At 38.7% G+C, this 23,092-nt stretch overlaps 1 protein-coding gene across 2 annotated transcripts in view; it reads right to left on the bottom strand.

Moving 5' to 3' along the window:
• The window catches only part of col5a1 (procollagen, type V, alpha 1), a 62,515-nt gene that overhangs the window by 34,220 nt on the left and 5,203 nt on the right, over positions 1-23,092 (bottom strand). For both annotated transcript variants that reach the window (XM_079486358.1, XM_079486357.1), the window contains exons 2-5: positions 13,261-13,428; positions 8,691-8,904; positions 7,846-8,008; positions 1,575-1,706 (exon numbers count right to left, since the gene is read on the bottom strand). In XM_079486358.1, the coding sequence (XP_079342484.1) occupies positions 1,575-1,706; positions 7,846-8,008; positions 8,691-8,904; positions 13,261-13,428 (677 nt within the window). The remainder of the gene's footprint in view (positions 1-1,574; positions 1,707-7,845; positions 8,009-8,690; positions 8,905-13,260; positions 13,429-23,092) is intronic.

Raw genomic sequence — 23,092 nt, forward strand, 5'->3', positions numbered from 1 at the left:
AGCCAGATGGTTGGAACAACAGAATCTGAGAAAGTAAACACTCGATTATTGTGCCATAAAGTCCATGGCATCACAACTGGAGCTTTTTGGCATTTAGTCCACAGATTAAAAAGTTGACACCATTAACTTTCAGAAGATTTGCCCATTTAAAGGGAAAGCTCGCCCAAACAATTTCAGCAGAACACAAAAGAAGACATTTTGAAGAACGTTTAAAGCACACAAACATGGACCCCATTGACTTCCATTGTATGAACACAAAACCAGAGACATTTCTCAAAATATCTTCTTTTGTGTTCCACAGAAGAAAGAGTCACATACATGTTTTAAACAACATGAAGGTGAATAAATAATGACATTATTTTAAATTTTTTGATGAACTTGCCCTTTAACATGTGCGCAACATGCATTCTTGCATCGCGTTGGCTGTAACAAATGGTTACTGAAGTGGGTGAGAGAGTTCAGAGTCTGCTTCAGTTTAACCAGATGTGTATTTACATCATAAATAAAACATGTTTAGAAGATCTAGCTTGCTCAACAAGATTCTCTAAGTTCAAGATGTACTGTACAGGACAGTTTAAAGGAACAGTTCACCCAATTCTGTCTTCATTTACTCACCCAAGTTGTAACCAAACAGTTCTTGGCCACCATTGACTACCATAGTAGATTTTGTATATATATATATATTTCTTTGGTCTGTTAAACACAAAAGAAGATAATGTGAAGAGTGTAGGACGCAAACAGTTCTGAGGCACCTTTGACCGCCATTGTAATGTGGCCAAGAACTGTTAGGTTACAAGCATTCTTTCAAATATCAGAAATTGATCAATTGGAACAACAGAATACAAACTTTTGGGTGAACTGTCCCTTTAAATGAATGCCTGCTAAAATTAGACAGTCGTCTCCCTGATAATGTGTTTAAGTGTAAAAGCATAATACACGGAAGCTTCCTGTTTCAACAGGAAATACATCAATACAGCAAACAAATTATTTTGTGAGGTCTTTATGAGAAGCACTTGCGGGTGTTGTCAGCTTCAATAAAATAACGCAGGTGCATTGTACTGTACCCAAATGCACTACAGGCCGAGACCTGCTTTAAAACACTCGTCTCCTCCCATCACCTCTCTCTCTCACTGTCTCTCCAACTGATGAGGTCATTTTGTTCAGTCGGAAAAGTAAATGCTAAACAGACTGCCTGCAGCTGAGTCTTTTCCTATGAGATGGAAAAATCTATAAAGAATGAATACGGCTGAAACACACACACACAAGCATGGACAGGAATCATTACTGCATTTTAATTATCTTCTCATTTCACAGGCCAAATAACAGCTGAATACATGTATTAATGATCTGAGTGACTGCGCTGTGGAACAACAGTAACACCAAAACCAGATCTGACATTTTCCATAAAGTACAGCAATGTAAGAGGTGTGAAACACGTCATGTTAGCATTAAATGGGGATGTCGGACCAGAAGGAGTTCAGAACGCAAAGGATTCTGGGAAGTGCTGGTTATGTTTTCAATGCAGAGTTATTTTACTAGGGTCTGAGGGTGTCTTATTTTCGATAGGTACTTACATATTCATCAGTGTTTGGGTCTTGGTTCTGGGGCTGATCTGGGGCAGGAACCTCACAGTCAGGGCTGTAGTGCTCACAGTAGTCAAACGCAGCCCGATAGTCGGCTACAATCATCAGCTGCTGGATGTCACCCTGGAAACGAAGAAGCAAACAATCTTAAACCACTTGATTATAAAACAAAACAGACCGGAGAAAAAGATGAAATATCCATTTCATTGGATATTTAATTTACGAGAGCCACAGGGCACGATCTTACTTTGAATTAGGGCTGCTCGATTATGACTCAAATCATAATCGCGATTATTTTGCCCAATTTTGAGATCCCGATTATTTAAGACGATTAATCATTAACCTTTAAAACAACATAGAAAAAGACTTGGCTTTTAAACTCTGAATTTAACAGAAAATACATGTAAAGAAATAGCACTGCTAAACCACTGTAAAGGTAAGAGAGGTGCCAAATGGAATGCTGCACAATTATCATTTATCTCGATTATTTTGTTTTTGTAATTGATGAAGGCTGAAATTGACGATTACGATTAATTTCCGATTAATCGCACAGCCCTACAAAAATGTAATTTGGTACTGTACAGTATTTATGCACAACTGCTTACTATGCACAGTACACATACTTCACGACTATAGCGTAATATACTATAGCGCAGCAATAGTTAAAGTAAAGGTTTACCTTCCTGTACCATCAGAGATATATCAGAGTAATACTTCAACTTTCCTTCATTTTAATTGTATACTAAAAACACTTCTGACAACCAATAAGAATTAAGGAAGAACATAAACAGTACACAAAAGAATACATTTTTAAACTCAAATCAAATGCAAACACTTTCAAATCAAAGGCAACCATTTTTAATCATATGTATGTCTGTATAGTCTGTATGATTTGCACAAAAATTTTGTCAGCTTGTATCCGTCCAGATGAGCACAAGAGATGGATAGAAAGCTTTTTTGTGATAAGCATGAGCAAAGCCCTTCCACAATGAGCAAGAAGTCATAACGTTACGTCAAATTCCTCCGAAGCACAGAAACATGAACGAGTCTACTTTCCTGCGTAACAGATAGTCCTTTCATTCAAAAACCATGATTTAAAGAATAGCGAATTCGGATGGAAAACTGATGAAACACAAAAGGCAGGAAACACACGAGCAAACATTGAGAAAGTGGGTCAGAGTCTGGGAGGAGAGAAGTTTGACTCAAGAACCCCGAGCGGGCGCCAAAGCTGTCCATTGAAATTACGGCACCTGTGCGCTTTCATGTACACACACGCTATGTTCTGAATAGCACACAACCATAAACATGCTATTTCTGCATTATATTGTCATTTTCATTTTTTGTAAACATGAAATGCAACAATGACCGCATGCATTTGTATGGCTGTACAGCACACAACAGAACACACTGCATGTGACACCACATCCCATAATGCAATGCACTAAGTTGAACTCTACATTTACCATTAAACCGTTATAAAAGCCATGATTTGAACAGCATTGCTGAGTTGTTACTTGATTGTACTTCTTATCAAACGTGAAATGCAACCATTATTATATGTAGATGATGTTAGGACTAAATTAAAATAAAAGGTGTGCAAAGTGAGTTCTAGCGCACACACTGATTATCTAATAGAGGTGATTTAAATCATCATGGGAAAACAAGACAGACAGAGACAGGATGAATTGGAGAATGAGAGACACACACATACACAGAGATAGAGAGAGAGAGAGAGAGAGAGAGAGAGAGAGAGAGAGAGAGAGAGCAGTACAGAAGGCTCTCCAGGCTGTAAGGAGATTTGGCTGCGAAAAGGAGACCAGACAGACAACACAAAGTTGTCAAGATTTCAAGAACACAGAGAATAACACAGTGAGTTCACTGCCAACCACAAAAACACACGCTGAACATAGTGAATTCTGGGTAATCCTTCATCTCCAGACAAATCACAAATTTTCTTTGGTGCTGCTGATTCACTTTTTGTTCAATCCTAACATGTCGTTTTTTAATAAATAAATACCACCAGATTGATAAAACAACAAATACTGATGCATTATTTAAAATAATTTTCTTTAAACTGTACAGGCTACTTCAATTCAACTTATTAGGATTATTTTGGCTAGCTGTGGTTGTCACATCACTTATGACAATGTACTTTGGTTTTACTGTAGGAACAATGGCTTTAGTCATCTCTTCTTGGCTGTTGCTTTGGATAAGTTTGCCAGTATAAACATGTGTTTGGACTTGACAGCAGTTTCACGTCCAAAATCTAAACTCCAGACTCTCCCTGATCCACATGCAAACATGCACACACAGATGCACACACATATAGGTGCCAACATATTAACTCTTTTCAAAACTGCTTTCATAACTTCTCTCAGAAAACTAAATTATCAATTATCAATTTGTTTCATGCATGAATAACGAAGAATCCAGACTGAACGTGAACATGCAGTACTATTACTCATCTTTCCTGTTCATTTTTTAGTAATGGTTGAGGGTGGGAAACAGCTGAAGAAGGATCTCTGTAATGGAAGCCATTAGAATTTGTGTCATTAGAATGAACTAAGGAACTGAACGGCTGATAACTGAATACAGTTAGTCTGGCTGGTCAACAATCAAAAACAGAGAGTGAGAAAGGGATGGGGTGAGGCAAAGAGATAATGGATCAATTCTGGGATTTGTGTTTTTGTGGATCTGTGTTTCTGAGAAACATTCATCACATCACTGAGAGAGTGAGAGAGAGAGAGAGAGAGAGAGAGAGACACAGAGCGAGAAAGAATAATAGATATTGCATTGTCAGCATCTCTGAAATATGAGCATCTCCTTCTCCAGAACTCTCCACTTCTCTCCTGAGCTCAAGCAAACTGTTTTAGCAGCTGCTTGTGGCAACATATTCAGCCAAGACATGACACACACGCACAACACCACTTTTACAAAAATTTGGCATCACATGGCTGCAGTTTTGCTCCATCGCCAGAGGGGGGCGGTACATGGTGCTGTGGTCAATTAATAAAAAAGAATATAAGTGATCACAAAGTTTTCTGGTCAGACGCCCAGAGAACAACACGTTCCTTTTAGTGCTCAACAACATTTTGTCTCTGTCTGGATCGCTTGTTCTCGACTGCCATTTGAAAACACATTTAATATGCTCAAAAACACACTTAAACATGACCAGGTCACATTTTTTTAAATGTAAAGAAACACACGTTAATTGAGACCCCTGTCAACAACAAATTATCACTGTAATGTATTCAGCCAGTTAGGTTTTTGTTCTTTTTTATAAGCATACATTTAAAGCAACAGGCCTACAACAAATGCCAACATACATGTAGTAATGCAAGATCATTTTAATGGTTTAAAACAGGCTTCATTTTCCTTAACCTAATTTTGAGCCAGACTGTATTTTGACAGGTTTTCTAACAATAACACACCCGGTACACAATCCGGTCGAATTACAGCTTCAGGTCTTGCTTTTATTACGTTTGTTTAAAAATGACATCATCACATCTGCTTATGACCTCATCAGCCCGAGACAAGAAACACAGCGCGTATGATGCACGTTACAACGTGAACTCTCGTCGTGGGAAAGATTGAGAAAAGATCTGAACTCAGCAGGACACCACAAGCATAAAACGATAAATCTGGGCAAACTCAAGACCGCATATGCCACATGCACAATTTCGCACGTGTGACGGTGTGCACACACACATCCAGACCGCGTCTGGGCATTCTCGACAGCAAAAAGCCAAACCACAGAAACCACACCAGTTGCGCACACACACAGCGCCGACTTCTCATCCAAAAGCAATATGCCCGTCTGCCACATTAGTCCACTCCTTCGACTCTCCAGCCCCTCCTATTCTGTCTGTCACGTTTCTTTTCCCATTTTATTTCATTGAAATAGTTCTGGTTCTGAATGCTGATCGGTCAACAGTTAGGACCTAAGACAGCAGGGGCGGTTGAAAAAGAGGGAGAGAATTTAAAACAACTGCATTAGAACGAGGCAATACATCCAGTGATCCATCCAGTTTGGATGTCTGACAGCTGATTTTATCCACACGTCTGGACTTCTTTTTTCTATCAGAGAGAGATATTCTCCCACACGCACACACTGCCGACCTGTGTAGAAACCCCCTAATGATGTCATCAGACATGGACCTCATAAGCTTCATCCTGACAAGAACTTTCCACAAAAACTTTACCCGATTCCCCCCCTCGTCTACTCTCTGTCTGTGTCGTCATCTCGAATCAAAATGCTTTATTAATGATCTGTGAACTGGCAAACTATTTCACAACTTATTTCAAGAAACAACTGTTGCTAAGTAGATATTAACAAAAAAAAAATATGAGAGGGTCACTAATATCACCTAGCACGGATAGTGATGCTAAAGTGTGAAAAGTTGCCTGGACGTTGCTAAACGGTTGCTGCGGTATTCTGAGGAGTTACATCCTTTAGAAATGTTTCTGCAAAGCTTTCAAAGTCACGTGATTCAAGGACAAGTTATATACCGAAGTTAAATACCTATAGGAATAATTCTCTATTATTATAAAAATATCCATTTAATAACAAGTAGATCCAGGTGAAACATTTTGATATGGCAACACGCTGATAGCTTCGAACCTTATCGGATTTTCAAATGGATGTGATGACATATCTATTCAAATGACATGTGAGAAACCATTAACCTTATTGTAACCGTGGTTTAACTATGGTATGTGTAATAAAACCATAGTACCCACCAAGTTACTATATGGTCTCACTACAATAACCATAGTTAGCTATGACAACTGTGGTAAATCTTTGATAAAACGAATTATAATCAATGTGTCCAAAAAACACGGTTTCTTCTCTTTTACTGTAATACAACCATGCTTAATTTTAGGGAAGGATGACTGAATAATGAGAAGGTCCGGGTTTGTTCAAAGCATGAGCAATAATTTAAGCCATTCGTGTAGAAGCCTTAAACTTCAACGCAAATGACACTCGTCTCTCTTATAAAAACGTTCTCTTCGATTCCCTTCGACTTGTTTTCTTACTATACAAAAGTCACTGTTTATCTTCAAAATCCATCATCCAGAAATGTGTGCTTTTAAGAGAATGACACGGGCAGACTCTTGAAATGAAATATGTTTTCTGTGTGTGTGTGTGTGTGAAGGCAGCAGGCGTTTGGTTATGGTTCTGTGGTAACCTGCAGTCTCACTCTGTGGAAAGAAATACACGCTTCTTTCCATTTTCTCCAAACCCTTGAGCTTCAAACAGAAAGGTAGACCAAACCATGAAGACACGTCAACATTCCATGATATCTCTGCGTCTGCGGTCAAACCCTTAGGGGAAACGAAAGCATTAACAAAAGTCCTTCTGAACGTCTCCTGGGCAGCTCTTGGTCTCATTTGGACGCATTAAATCACACAATACAGCAAAACTACTAAGCAATATGTCATAATCATTTTAAATATTCAGCTAGTGCCATCTTGAAACAAGAGATTATTCTGCATTTTTATTTCAATTTGATGTAAAAAGAAGCGTGAATGGCTCAGAACAAAACTACTGACCAAAGCAAAGCCACATTTTAATGTACCAAACCTTTACTGTCAACCTGAATAGACACACACCGCAGTCTATAAACTCTTGGGCCACGGGGTAACCCGACAAACCCAACAATTAAGTTGGTGCTACATTACCACAACTAGGTGTAAACATACACGTTAAACAAACTCTCACATCTTCACTTGACATTCACAGCCAGTTAATAAAACATTTTAACATTCAGCCGACAGACACGCGTACACAGACCCCAGACAAAGATCATCGACAAACAACATCCCGGTCCTCAGATAAAAAAAACTGATGAGATCTCTTTAATATCTCAATCATCTGTCCAAGACTGCAATGATGGTAAAGTTAAGAGAAAAGGAAAACACGTTCATCTCCTCTGGAGTTTTATCTCAACAATGTTTCATCCTGTGCTCAAAATGACCAAAATCAAAACTCTAAGATAAAGTCATATTCTACCAAAAACCAAATAATTTCAGCTATGCTACCCACATTTTATTTATAGCTCTACACTATTTTCATTCTACGAACAGTCTCACATTTTCATTTAAACTAAAGAATTTTTGGAGAAACAAAAGTATCAAAGTTCTCAATTTTAGGAGCCAAAAGAACAGGAATGTCTGAAGAGAGACTGAGGGGACAAGATTCAGAAGAAAGTTCTAGTAAATATTTTTGATGACTGGAATAGATTCTGGAGTTCTTCCTTACCTCAAATACCTCCTCGTCCAGGATACGCGTTCCAAAGACCACGATCCCTTTGGTGTCGATGATGGGGTGAGGGCTTCTGGCTAGTGTCCGTGTGATCTTTTTCTTACAGTCCAAAATGAGAGTGATGTTCTGTTTGTGAATGCTGATCGCCACACGGTGCCACCTGAGTCACGCACAGAAATAAAACCTTTACATTGACTTTATGACCTCTTGGAAATGACAGTAAAGGTTCTTAAAAAGTTATTTATCAGGCTGCACGGTTCCATACAGACCCTTTAACATCCACAGAACTTTTTGCGCAACTTTGTATTGGAAAAATGTTCTATAGAAATGGCAAGAAAGCAACTTTGGCTGAAATGTTCTTTAGGGAAACCAAAATACGTTCTAAGGTAGTTAAATAGTCAAGAACCTTTACTTTAAGCCTTATTGTTCTTAAGTGGACACAATGCATGCTGTCTACCTGTCTGTCTGTGTCTATTTAACTGTCTGTCTTCCCATCTATGTCTATTTGTCTGTCTTTCTACCGGCGTGTTAGTCTGTTTGTTATATTTGTCTACAGCACGTCTGGCACATGAACACAAAGCCTTCATATATCAAGAGTAATCATTTTAGTCTTCACACCTGTGCAGGTGTTTCTCTTTGCACCAGCATGTCAGATTAAGTCTGACACATCAAAGCCTACAATGAATGCCAAACACTTTTCTCACTAAAGCTTCCAACATCAGATCATACAAAGATACAAAATATTTCTTTAAATGACAAATTCCTAGCTAGTCACAACAAGGCATACATTTGTCGGGTCAGGAATACAAAACTCTGATCTCTTTATCCGACCGAATGCTTACTTTCCGTCGGCCAGGTTGATCCCTCTGAAGAGCGGGTAGTCCTCTGGGCCGGGTTTACCCATGTGATCCTCGTACAGGAAGACTGGTGAACGGCCCATCTCCAGTCCGAGCTGCTGGATGCCCTGCTCATTATAAACCGACAGCAAGAAGGACTGACTGCCCTTTTTCGGCTTCACCGTCGCCAGGATTGAGAAATCCTCAGGGAACACGGATGCTACAGAGGGAGGGAGTGTTGAAAAACATTACTGTTTTGGGTGCACAGAATGGTAAAATATTACATAAAGACAGTGTGTGACATCACGTCTGGAGACAGAGAGATACTGTCAGGTAACATTGATAAAGATCTGACAGGGATATGCGCACAATGGAAAACTGCTGGATCGTCTGATGGGGACTTGGCACATCTTGGGGAAACTCTTACTATCTCTCTGTGTGTGTGTGTCTCTCTGTGTGGCCTTGTTTTTATATCCCGGTGGGGACCTAAACCTGAAAGCACACCAACTCATGGGGAATCATGTCACCTTGGGGACGAAAAATGAGGTCCCTATGGGCAAAAATGCATTTCATTTGTACAGAAGAATATTTTATTTAAATATTTAAAAAAGCTTTCTATGATCTCTTGTTTTAGGGGTTGGGTTAAGGGATAAAATATACAGTACTGTATAAAAAACATTACGCCTATGGACAGTCCCCACAGATATAATAAACTAGACATGTGTGTGTATGTGTGCGTGCATGTGTTGATAAGAGCCTTGGATCTACTGAGGCTCTTTAGAAAGAGAAAAAAAAAAGAGAGAGAGAGAGAGAGAGAGAGAGAGAGAGAGAGAGAGAGAGAGAATAGAGTGTAATGAAGAAAACAGCTGTTCCTTCTAAGAGACATTTTATTGCTCCAATTTATTTAGAAGAGAGAATGAAAAGAATAAACAGAGCGAAAGAGCGAGATAGGAAGAGAGAGAGCTCTTAAAGGAACAGTTAACCCACATATGAAAACTTCATTTCATTTCAAGCAAATACGACTTTTTATGTTAGCAACACAAAAGAAATATGGCATTACTTCAGAGTTACAACTTTCCTTACTTTAAGCGTTAAATGTGAGATTTGTGGCCTACTGTACATTTATTATAATACTGGATTATATCCGCCCTTAATGTTCATTTCCAAAAGATCTTTGTGGAACTTCAGACTGTTTTGGGGGGAAAAAGACTTGAAAGTCAAAAGGAAAATAAATCGAATTTTAAAAAGCAGCCGTCAGCAGAAGCGACAGAGAATGAGAAAGAGGTGAAATAAAACAGTGCCTTTCTAAAAGTAGAAAAACAGACATGACTACTAACTGACACACGCATGTGCCAGACAGATGCCTGTCGCCAGGACCTCTGGGAAAATCTGCACTGGTCAGACAGGAAGTAAGTTTTCCAGACAAGCAGACAAAGCATCTATACAGTACATGTGTTCAATCCACACACATTCTCAACAACCTGCTCTGCTTTTGGTCAGTTCTCATGGTGTGGGACGAATATGTTAAAGACTTCAGATGTTTTATCGAGACACCATTCTTCACCTTCCTTGCAATTGTGCATGTCTTCGATTACATATTTTGCTGTTTTGAACGCTGAATAAATTAATTGAACAGTTTTGATTTGACTATTTCATAAGATGTGGAGCGATTTAAGCACTACGCGCATAAATGTCGCAAAATATCTGACACAAGCTAAATACCAGACGAAAGATGACTCAAGTCTGTCTGTTTGACAGAACAGATATGTAGAGCAATAGAAGTAATTACACAGCATATAGGATATTTTTTCTGGTAAATTTATTTATTCTGTTGAACACAAAAGAATTTAGTAAAAGCAAACAGTTCTGGAGCACATTTGATCACCATTGATATTTTTCCTACTATGGTAGTCAACGGTGGCCAAGAACTGGTTGGTAACAAGAATTCTTTTAAATATATTTCTATGTGTTCATCAGAACAAATACATTTATACAGTTTTGAAACAACTCGAGTGTGAATAATGATGTCAGACGTTTTTATGTGGGGGGTGAACTGTCCCTTTAACAGTGGGTTGAAGAATATTGCTTCATAAGAGAGTAGAAAGAAGCATAGAGGAAGGGAGAGTTTCTGTTTTTCTCATTATTTCTCCTCCATCTCATTTCTGATTTAATCAATCTTCTCAGACAACTCAATGCATTACACGGACACACCTGTTTTCACTCTTTCTGGTGTGTGTGTGTGTGTGTGTTAGCTTAACACTCAATTTCATGACCATTCACTACATAACATTTTAGCGAATTGGTGGCTAATTCGTATAAATTCCTACAGTTGAGTTTGGAGTTAACCTTCATGCTTGCTTTTAACTGAAAAACACAATCAAACACATTTATATATGATTCACAACGTTTGATTTCCTTCAAAACCTCATAAAATCGCAACATTTTCCAGTGAGATGAAAGGTTTGTTATATTCTTGTCACACTCACAAACTCACACCAGCTTTGTTCTCACTTATACACAAGCACACATTTTATTGGGACTTTCCATAGACGTAATGATTTTTATACTGTACGTACTGTATATTCTGTCCCCGAACTCCTAAAACTAACCCTCATACTTTTCTGTATTTAAATTTTTCAGTTAAACATAATTTAGTTTGTTTTATAAAGCTGCTTTTTGTCCCCACAAGCTATCCATTGCTGGTATCTTTGTGACAGTTGGTCTCCACAGTGTAGGGTTCGCCAGAACACAGACACACGCAGATGCCAACAAAACTTTCTCTGTGCTTTTGTCCTTGTTTCCTGTGAATGTGGATGTGTGTGTTAAAGAGACAGAGCTGAAATCCGTCTAGAGGTCAAAGGGTAAGAGCCTTGGCCCATCCCTCTGGAGACGAGATCTGCCCATCACCAGGGTAACATGAAACACAAGAATTCAGAAATCAAGTCATATCTGTGGTCTCATCTCTGCTCCATACCCTTCCCTTTGTGAGCAGAATTACTCAGCTGTAATTCAGAAGACTTGAATGAATGTTGGACCCTGCAGATTTTATTCTTACTCTTACAGTTGTATTATCTTTGCTTTGGTTGTTTTCAACTATCTTATTGTGAATTTATATATATATACTTATATATATATATATATATATAGTCTGAAAGAATCTCATCTGTGGAGGTACAAGCGGAGGTTATTTTAACCCAGGTCTGTTTTTCATCATGTCTGAAGGTCTGGCTCTCTACCATGTATACAAACTCCAGCAACCAATGACCCTCTTTGTAACCATGGAGACACAGCTCAACAGGAGACAATGCCTTATGGGTATGGATAAAAATGGAAGAGAGAAAAGTAGAGGGGGAGGAGTTTACAAAAAGTTTTTGACAGTGCTTGTCCATGTCAGCTCGAGTGCATGCTGTCATAAAAGCATGCAAATATGTGCACCCGCCGTGTGTGTATTTGGGATGCAAAATCGATTTTTCTAAACCTAAATGTATATATTTATAAATATACGAACAATATATACGGTGCAAGAGTGGAAGAGAGAGATGAAGAACAGATGTATGCATTGTGTTCAGAGTGATTCATTCCTTCCATTTGCTTTCACTCCTCAAGGTTTCCCAACCAGTCAAGTGTGTGTGTTAATTTGAACAACACAAAACCCCGCTATGAAGACATATTTGGACATAAGTATTCGAGTCCCTCCAATATAAGTCAAAAGACTAAGAAAAGTTAGAACAAGCTCACTATTCTGTTAAAGAATGATGAATATGGTCACTGTCTGCTTTCTATACAGGCAGCATCCTAACAAAACTGGAACCTCTTAAGTGATTGATCAGTCAATCACATCAATTGTAAATGAGATGGTCTGGGTTTCATTGGATGAGTGTTTTCAGTTCATCACGATGCATTCTGGGATTGCATTATCGTGTTACGCTGCCTTTGCATTTTAATGTATCTGACAAGTCGGAATAATTTTGTCTATATAATAGCTAAAAATGCTGTCTAGGTAGGAAGCTCACAGGAGTTTGGAACAGAGCTACTGTCGGCTGAGGTAAGAGACCGTCTCTGTTTAATTTACTGTAATTCAGTTTAGTCTGATTATTCTGCATGATGGGCATCTCTTTCCTCATCCGCTCCTCTCTCCCTCCTTCCCTCAAATTCTTGAGATTTTCAGCGCTCCTGCCAAATGCAGAATCCAGGGCACAGTGACATTAACGCCAATAAGGCAGAAATGAAGGGTATTTAGGGTCAAAGTGCTGAAAAGTGATAAACACATTGACATATGGAAAAGATGGTAAAGAGAGACTATGTGTGTCTTTATAAACTGGCAGACCAAACACAAACAAAGCAGGACACACACACACATTTATATTATCCTAATGTGCACCTGTGTGTGACTATACAGTAGATGCTCAATTGTGTGGGTTTGCATTCATGTAAACCTGAATTCACTACAGATGCCTAAATGAGAATGTGCTAACGCTATTCAGCGTTGGAAGACAATGGGGAAAGAACGGGCATTATAGAGACTTCTTCACGTCAGAAATGTGTGTGTGTGGTATGCGTGTGTTTGTGTACTCACAGGGATAGAGTTGTTTAGTTGGAGCGCTGAGCTGTGCTTCTTTTGTGACTCTGTAGGCGACATCGGGCCCTTTCGATGACTTCCTGTGTGCGCAGAAGCCTGTAGTTTTCGTTACACCCTCTGGTAAACTGTGAAAATCTAAAACCTTTAAGAGATCGGCTGGTTGAGCTGTAAACAGAAAGAGAGACAAAATTAGTTTTGTGCTATTTAGGAACACAATTAAAATAAAACCACAATTGACCAATTGTATAAAACCGTTAAGGATCCAATCTGAAAGTGTAAACCTGCTTTGGTACACAATACAATAGATTATGTTGGGCTTAAGCTCACCGAGTTAAACATGCACCAGGTAATGAGGAAAACTTTCATTTCATTGCATACTACAGACACTATTATTCAAAACGAGCAGGTAGTATACAGTGTATACTGTCCAGTATGCAGTATATAATCTGCTAGTTTTTCATGTGCCCAGTCAACCATACATGTATCATTAGCACACTAAAAGCCCCGCAAAGTCACCACTACATGCTCCAAATATAGATGTGACCCACCACAGCAAAATAAACAAAACAAAGTGTTTAATGTGTTTAGAGTTGAGTTAAACTGACCATATGAACACAGAATACACTCCGTACAAAGGCCATTTACAAACACACATAACTTAATCCATCCTTTCCTTTTCTCTCCCTTTAGTGGAGATTCCCAGAGAAGACCACACACAGTTAATGCATCTGCTTTGTGACTGGCTTTCAATGCCCACACACACACACACATACAGTGAGATATCAAGTTTCAAAGTTTTTTGACTTTATAGATTAAACATTTTTGTTCTCTAAAAAACACCCGAAATGTACACAGCATGACGAAAAAACATCACATAATGTAACTACGCTGTTCCAGATTAAGAATATGTTTTTTGACAAAAATGTCAGATTGAACCTCAATGCCTCTTCACTGCACTCCCATTCCATGAATTTGTAACAAAAAGATGGATATTTTTACTTTTGGGTGCACTGTCCCTTTAAGACAGAGTGTCAGGCTTTCAACGATCCAGACAGACAGACAAAATGAGACAGACAAAGAGACAGACACTGTTTATTTATTACTACTCTGTCTGATGTGATGCCTCAAAACGTTTACATTTTTCAATGAGATATTTATAATAAACGCTGTCTGGCCATTTCAATACTACTCGCTGAGATCAACTCTAAAAGAATGTTGGATCCGATACCAACCTTTAAAACGGTTGAGAAATGTATCTGAAAAACTGTTTAAAACAGATCACTGCTTTATGTGCAGCGTATTGGTGAAATAATGTGCAGCGAAATAATTGTGATGCGTTTAAAAAAATGGCCCTAGAAAGTATTTGGACGCTAAGGAAATACTTTAAAATGTCCAAATGTCATTGCATTAATAACGAAAGATTTGTCATTTTAAACAGTCCAAATATTTGTTTCTAAAGAAAGGCAACAGGAACATACTTTTAAATGTTGCTTCAAGACATAAATGTGTCATGACACAATTGAATTTTATTTTAGTTTAATGAAGATTTTGGCACGAGACGGCATGAAGTGACCTCCAAAGCCAGAAAGAGGCATCAGTCCATCCGATCGATGAGCATTTAGAACCACACTGAGATACTCTGGTTAGCCAAAGTTATGGGCCAATCCTTATCAGAGTAGCAGTGAAGTTTGTCAAAAAAAAACAAGCCGTTATGGTTTAATATTAAAGATATGCCAAATGTGAGAGCTCTGAGGGCTCTTATTTTTAGGTCTTAAAATGACACGCTTTTACAGTCTGATGATACCGTGAGCGGGACCATCTGAACAAACATTAAAAAAACATTCATCCACTGCAATCTTGTGTTCATATCGTCATCTTTAGGCAAATGCTTGTGACAGAAAAGCGAAGCTGAACTTAGGAGACAATCATGCCGGATACAGAAATTAAATTATTTGTCAATTAAAATTCTGTCATCATTTACTCACCCTCACATTGTCAAATATGTAGAATTTCTTTGTTCTCTGATGAAGACAGAGAAAGATATTTGTAAGAATGCTTGTAACCAAACAGTTCTTGGCCACCATAGCTTTATAAATGTCTTTGTACTGTTGAAAGCAAAAAGTTCTGGGGCACTTTTGACTAACTTTATCATTTTTCCTACTATGGTAGTCAATTGGATCCATGAATTGTTCGGTTACAAACATCTTCAAAATATCCTTCTCTATGTTCAACGAAACAAAGAAATGTATACAGATTTAGAACATCTCGAGGGCGAGTAAATGAACACAGAATTATCTCTTTTTGGGTGAACTGTTCCTTTAATATGTGGTATAATTGCACGTTTTTGAGGTAAGGCGTTTTCTCAAGGCTGTTTAAGAAAAACGACAAATGGTTTTTGTGCCAAGGCAAAACTAAAAGGAAAACACAAAGGTCTGCAAACCCGGTTTGACCCAGTAACACACTTCAAACTGTTTTAAAAAACACCCATTAGATTTTAGACAGCACAACACCAATACTCTAAAAATTCTTCCTTCCTAAAAATAAAGGTTCAGTAAAGTGCACTCTTCTTTCAACATGAATCATCATACTCACCCAAACTCTTTTCATGTTGCTCACAGTGTTTCTTTTCTCTAGTTTATGTGTCAGATCATGTGTGTGCAACTGTGCATGTGTCCTCACTGTTACCTGTCCAGGTGTGTGTGTGTGTGTGTGTGTAAATATTTTCACTCTTAAGTTTTCATTTGATCTATTTACAGCTCTGGTTAAGTGGAATCCCTCAACATTCTTTGAAATGTCATGTAACACACGAAACCACACACATGAGCTTCGACTCGCAAAGACCTGTTCGGGTAAACTGAGGTTCACCTTTTACTAACTCTCCACGACTGTTTGTACTCGGTGTGTGTGTGTTTACTCTGTTAAAGAGGCGTCCCGGAGGAACAGAAATGTTGCCTGTGCTCATGTACCTTAACCACAGCATTTCCTTCCGCAAACAGGCCACAGCTCAGGTGTGTTTGCATAACACCTATAACGTTTAACTTTTTCCCTTATTTTGTGATTTCTGTAAAATAATCCAAATGTTTGCACTTAAAAAACACAGAAACAAACAATAACCTCTGAACCAAGCTTCCAACGGATATAATGACAACTCTCTATCTCTCTCTAAAACACTAGGTTTTAATGCCAGCTTATAATAACACACTGACAACAAAAGGCACACACAGTCCCAAACATAAACACAAAAATAGCATCAAAACAACCACATCCAAAACACTAAATAAACTAAACTAAGTAAACACTACCACACAAGCAGTGAGCACGAAATACAAAACATGCTTCACACACACACTTCTTACAAATGGACAAATGGATAGAATAAAAAGTTGAATTGAATGTAACTTCCACAAAAACAGGAAGTTAGGGCGGGACATACTGTGTGGCTCCTCCCCCTTTATATAAAATAGCTATTGGCAGCCAAGAGCATACTGAGAGAGCATGAAAACGTTTCATTTACTAGAGCAAATGTGATGTCACATCTAGAGTTACCTCAGAAATATGTGCACACACACACCAGCATTAGTTCATTCGGTGAGTAAATCAGAATTACCAACTCACGCTTACGGTTGACCTCTCTGCGAGGAAATTATCACATGATTCCCTTCACGACCAATCACTGTAGGGTAGTGTCAAGACTATATAAATAATGCTCAGGTTCAGCAGAGGCCGGCTGAGTTTTCAGCTCTGAGGGGTCACAAAGGTCATCCATCTTTTAGTGCATACTGTCAATGTGCATGCTGGAAACTTTGGATCTTCCGAAAGTTGGCCGGGTCTAGTTTTGTAACTGCTATCTGATGTGACAACCAGCCCCCGCCCCGTGTGTTTCTGGGAAACACATACAAACCCAGATACAAACACACACACACACACATACACAGGAAGGTGAATGACAGAAAAAGGAAAGAGAGCTGACACATTCTCTCTCTCGCTTTTTTCTTTCCCATTATAAAATCCAAAGCAGCAATGATATTCTTATTCTTTTCACACAACAGGAAACGGACACGATAAGATACACACACGCATTCATATAGCAGAAACAGGCATAATACTTCATTCGTTTTGTAGCACACCTAATCCAACTCGCACATTGCCAATATGTGTAAAGCGAGTGTCCTTTTCCTAACCTGCCTGTCCAAAGGGATTCCTCTTTCTCACAAACACTGCACAGATAATTCTGTGTCTCTCATTCGGTGAAGTGGAAAAATTGACTCAACGCTCAAAACATGTCCAAACTTCTGTCTGTTGTTCCTCTAACACACACAGCGACATACAAAAGCACAAAATCAGACACAGCTTTTATGGACCTTTGCCATTTGTCCGACTACATTTACCAACACAACACTTTCTAACCTGAAGTACATTAACAACATAGGAAATGAAACTACATGTTTACAGCATTTAATATCCCACAATGCATCTGTCAACTGACAGAATAGTATAACTCACACATCCGAATTTAAATGAAAGTTCATTAGAACGAAAAATCATAATTGAGTGTCTTTATTATTTCTCTTTAACGTGTAATTGAATTAAAAAAAAGCAACTGGGAATGTTTACATAAATGGACAGTTCACCCAAATATGACATTTCTGTTATCATTTACTCACCCTCGAGTTGTTCCAAATCTGTATAAAAGTGTTGTTCTGATGAACACAGAGATAGATATTTGGAAACAGTTCTTGGCCACCATTGACTAACATATAACTGTTTGCTTTCCTACATTCTTCGAAATATCTTCTTTTGTGTTCAACAGAACAAATACATTTATACAAATTTACAGGGGAACAACCCGGGGTGATTTTTCTTGGGGGGGGAACTGTCACTTTAAGTCTTTTGTCTACATACAACTACCTTAATTGTCCACATCAATACTCTATATTTATTTTAAAAAATGCCTCAATTGTTTCTAGTTTTATTTCTCCTAAAGAAAGTATAGTAGGAACATCCAAGACTAAGTTGAATCACTATCAAACCTCATGAGCTATGAAAGAGCAACCTCTGAGCAATAACATTTTGCTCTGGGAGCATGTAGTCACTTTAACAAAATAACCTATCTAAGCCTTATCATTACAGTTGTCGTGTAGCTATTTTTATAAAAAAAAATTAACTTCATCCTTTGTGTGAACATGTTTTAATTCGCTAACACACAGCTGTTAAACTCCATTTCCCACAATGCAACATTCAGGACCCAAATGTCTGTACCACACAACAGTACATCTTTAACCACAGCACATCTGAACTGAATCAAAATGTCTAATGTTTACACAGCAATTTTGTGGAATGAATTTCAACCAAAGACATACTTCCAGCTAAAGAAGTTTTAGAGGAAGATCTAGAATGTTTAATGTATCAAAACATGCTTGCATTACCATCAGTCACTTTTTAAAACCACATCAGACTGTAATGATGGAGAAATGAGAATCTAACTGTACACTTGAAGGTAAACAGAAAGAAAATGACAGCTTAACAGCGGCATTTGATGTGGAAAATGCAAGCACTGTGAATCAATGGAAAGAGTTAGAGAAAGTGAGAGAGATAGTGGGCAGAGACTTCCATGCATAAGGCGAAAGTTAAAAGACTATTTTCTGAAATACATCCATCATCAAAGGCATTTTTCTGTTTAAAGCCAGAGGGTGACACTGCATGTGTGTGTCTGTATGCGTGTGTGTGTTGTAAATCTGTTTCCTCAAGTACTGACACAATCTTTTGTTGTCTTTAGTACCCTGGTTCTCTAACACACACACAGATGACGATAGACTTAAGAAAGTTATTTAAACAGAAAATGCAAAATAATGATGTCAGTGTACTGCTTTGATTGAAATTATGGTTGTTAGGATGTTACTAGGTGGTCATTAGAGAGCGACAGTAATGGCGGCGCTTGCCCCGGCAGGCACCGCAAACAGCAGCTCAGTATGTCATTTCTAGACGTGACCCGTGTCTGGGGGCGGCACTGAAGCCCACACTGACATTTTAATGATAGATCAACCCGAGTGATTGACAGGTTTTTAACCAACAGCAGCCAATCATACGGAGTGCCCTGTGGGTAAGATAGCGGTGTAAGTACATATAAAGACGTGCAGTAGGTCACTGTCCACGATTCGACATTTGACCTGGACAGAAACACTAGTAATAGGAGGGCAGGGTTCACAGGGCAAACGGGCTCAAAAGCAGGTATCCCAACCAGGTGCTGAATGATTCCGTGCGGTTTCTTTTGATTTTTGTGGCCTTAGTTTGCTAGGCTATCTTTCTTCACCAAGACTTTTAAACCTATTTTTATCTTTCTCAGTCTCTTTCTCTCTCTCCTCTTGTGGCTTCTTTGAAGTACCGTTTAATGGTATGGTTTTGTGTGGCGGCCTGGTGGTTTGGTAAGACGATAGTGTGCACCGGTTTCCACAGAGCAGCACTTGACGTCCAACTGATTCAGCGAAAACAGCACAATGTACACATTCACACACATTTAATAGTCTAATAAAGCAAAAATAAAGCTGTATAAAAGTGTATGTGTTTGTGGAGGTTTTGTCAGTGTTTAACAGCTCACATTTAGCAACTGCAAAGCTGGCTGGAGTTCAGCATGGGAGTTGGAAACGTTGACTCATTGGTGCTGTACCACAAACTCGATCGCACACACATTTGAGGACAAAAACATCCAATTTCAACAGCAATGGCACAATTGCAGTTTAAATCTCCCCTCTATCAGATCAGTGATCATTACTACAAAACAGACGCCCCTCTCTTTCAAACACAAAATACAAGTAAGCAAAATAAAACTATAGGCTATTTCCATCAAATAGCAGCTTGGTGCAGTGAAAGAATCAAATGATCAAATTTTGTACTTTAAAAGAGACCACGGTTAGGATTGAAATAATTACCATATTTGTGTACCATGGTCCAGTCCTTACATAGCTAAGGTACTTGAAAGAGTAAAGTGGTATTAAGCATGGTGCATGTCCAAAAAGAAAATAGGAAAAAATTTCAATGAAAATGCCATATTATATGACTAAAATCTAATATAAAGATCTAATGATTTTAGATACAACACATTTTTTGTTTAAATCACATATGCACTTCATTAAAAATGAAAATTCTGTCATCATTTACTCACCTTCGAGTTGTTATAAAGTGTATACATTTCTTTGTTTGATGAACACAGGAATAATGCTTATAACCAAACAGATCTCAACACCCATTGACTCCCATAGTAGGAAAAAGAATACATTTTGAAGAATGTAGGACAGCAAACAGTTCTGGGCTACCATTGTTTTTTTCCTACTATGGTAGTCAGTGGGTGTAAGATCTGTTTGGTTATAAGCATTATTCCAAAAATCTTTCTCTGTGTTCATCACAATGTGTACACATTTGGAACAACTCGAAGGTGATGACAGTAAATGATGACAGAATATTACAGTACAGAAGTTTCCCTGTAAAATCACAAATCGTAAAACAGTTCATACATCAATAATATTGTCCGTGTTTCATTAGTTAAAGCCAAATATTACATGTGACACAATATATCCGTATCCATATCATTACAGTTCTGAAACAAAAAGCTTCTGTTCTGCCCTATAAGTCTGATTGAAGTGTGTGTGTAGATTCTGTTGAATTCCTTCTGGAGAAAGATGAACGTTTCTGTGGCTTTTGCGGCTAGTTCATAATGTGCTACTGCAGAGAGAGAGAGAGAGAGAGAGAGAGAGAGAGAACTATTTTATATTCTCTGTATGAGGCCAGTGGAAGGAATGTTAGCTTTCCACACACCGCTCCAGAATCCTAAAGTTCTCGCTCATGTCTGGACCTGTGGGTTCTCTTAAACATCTCCTCAATATTCCTTGAACAATTATTAATCGCTCATTACCGACTCCACGTGTCTGTCATCCCCAAAAAACTGCAGGTATCCATACAGATATTAGACACATGACTGCGTTTGCATTACCAGGTGTGCAGGGTCAAATGGGTGCGGATGTCATTTATAGTTACTTGTTGAAACCTATAAAGGGATTTTCATACATTTGATCCATATATGAGAGAGACAAGCACGCAACCATTAACATGCTGCTCAAATGGTCCATTCCTAGAGCAACTAAAGGCCTCGTCCACAGGATAATGAAAACCTTCTGAAGACTCGAGCAGTCTTTACACTAGAAGCTTTCATGTACTGACCTTTACCACGGTACGGGAGCTTCTGCCAAAATCCCAGAACTAAAGTGCAATAAAATTGTGCTGCTTTCCAAATGCGAATGGCAGATTGTGAACGTTTCTTACAGTGTTCTTAAACAGAGATCCCATATTTTTCACTTTATAATATCGCTTTTAACTTTACTATGAACTTTATATAACAATATGTTACTATTTTGGAGGAATCTTTGGTTTCCATGGTGCGTGTGAGAAGAAATTCGCCTCATTTCGGGTCGGGATGTCAGAGTTTGGAAGAGTGTTTCAGACTCTGCTGCGAACATCATGAGAATAGATGTGTTTCATCGTTGTACTGTATCAGACAAAGAAACATCTCTTCTTCCATGAGATGAAAAGATACATCAGTAATCAGTATCGCCCCTTCCTAAAAAGTGCAAGAAGTGTGTGTTGGTCATAAACCCCTGGAAGACCCATAAAGCTTTGGCTCAGGGTCATGAATGTGGTATATAAGATCAGAGGTCACAAGAAAGGTCACCAAATGCACACTCTCTCTTCCACACTCACCCAAAAAAAATATTCAAGATATTAATAAATTGTATTCGCATTTAAATGTTACGGCCACTTGTGAGCAACAACAACACACAACAACACTGCAGGCTCTCTGCAATCTACCGACATATCATCACGTAATGCGAAACATGCATTTGAGACCCTGAAGCATCTCTCAGGTCTGATAATCTGACACAAACAAGCATACACACACACACACACACACACACAAATAAAACAAAAGCCGTTCAAACTGTACGATAACATTTGGACCACTTTTTTATAAGTTCAAACCAAAACTCTCTCACGTTTCTCTGCGAGGACCGTGTATTTTTCTTCTTTCTTAATGAAACAGTATTTTATTCCTCTGCTGTTCCACAGCGAGGGGAGGAAAAACATCTGGAACGTATTTTTCCTTTTTCCCCCTATTTTCTCCCTCTTTTTCTCTAGGATCAGCAGACATCACAATGACGGCTATAGCTTCCAGATGTGAGAACACAACTCTCTCTTTATTTCTCTCTCTGACTTCTCATTCTCAAAACCAAAAAGAAATTAACTAAAACATCACTGTTGCTCCATTTGTGGCTATTCGTTCCAAAAACACAGCTATCCCATGATGCTTTGAGGTCGTCTGGATCTGATGTGTAGTCCACAGATACTAAGTGTGCAGCGCTAGTACAGGTATGTAGGGAATGTTATTCTAGAGGAAGTCTCTGCACATGTGTGGGGTTCTTGAAAGCCCAGGGGAATCTCGAGTCATTGCAGGGGTGCTCGGAACTTGAGAGAGGCCAGACACACACACACGCACACACTCTGACCCCCCCCCAATTAATCACAACAAAGCCTTAGCAAAGCTCAAACATGGCGTCCGTTTAAAAGCGCCATGAAAGAGTCTATTCATACAGAGCAGAGCAGACAGAAATGCAATACTCAAAATCTTCAACTCTAAAGCTCTGAGAACCAGAGATCTAAACACGCACACACGCATGCATGGCAGAAACAATGCGCTGTATTTGAGCTGCAGGGGTGGTGGGCTGTATCAAGACCAGGTGTAATCCCCCCTAAAAAACATCTGCCCTCTACAACAACACACTAC

Source organism: Barbatula barbatula, assembly GCF_947034865.1.
Source record: "Barbatula barbatula genome assembly, chromosome: 22".
Taxonomy (NCBI): Eukaryota; Metazoa; Chordata; class Actinopteri; order Cypriniformes; family Nemacheilidae; genus Barbatula; species Barbatula barbatula.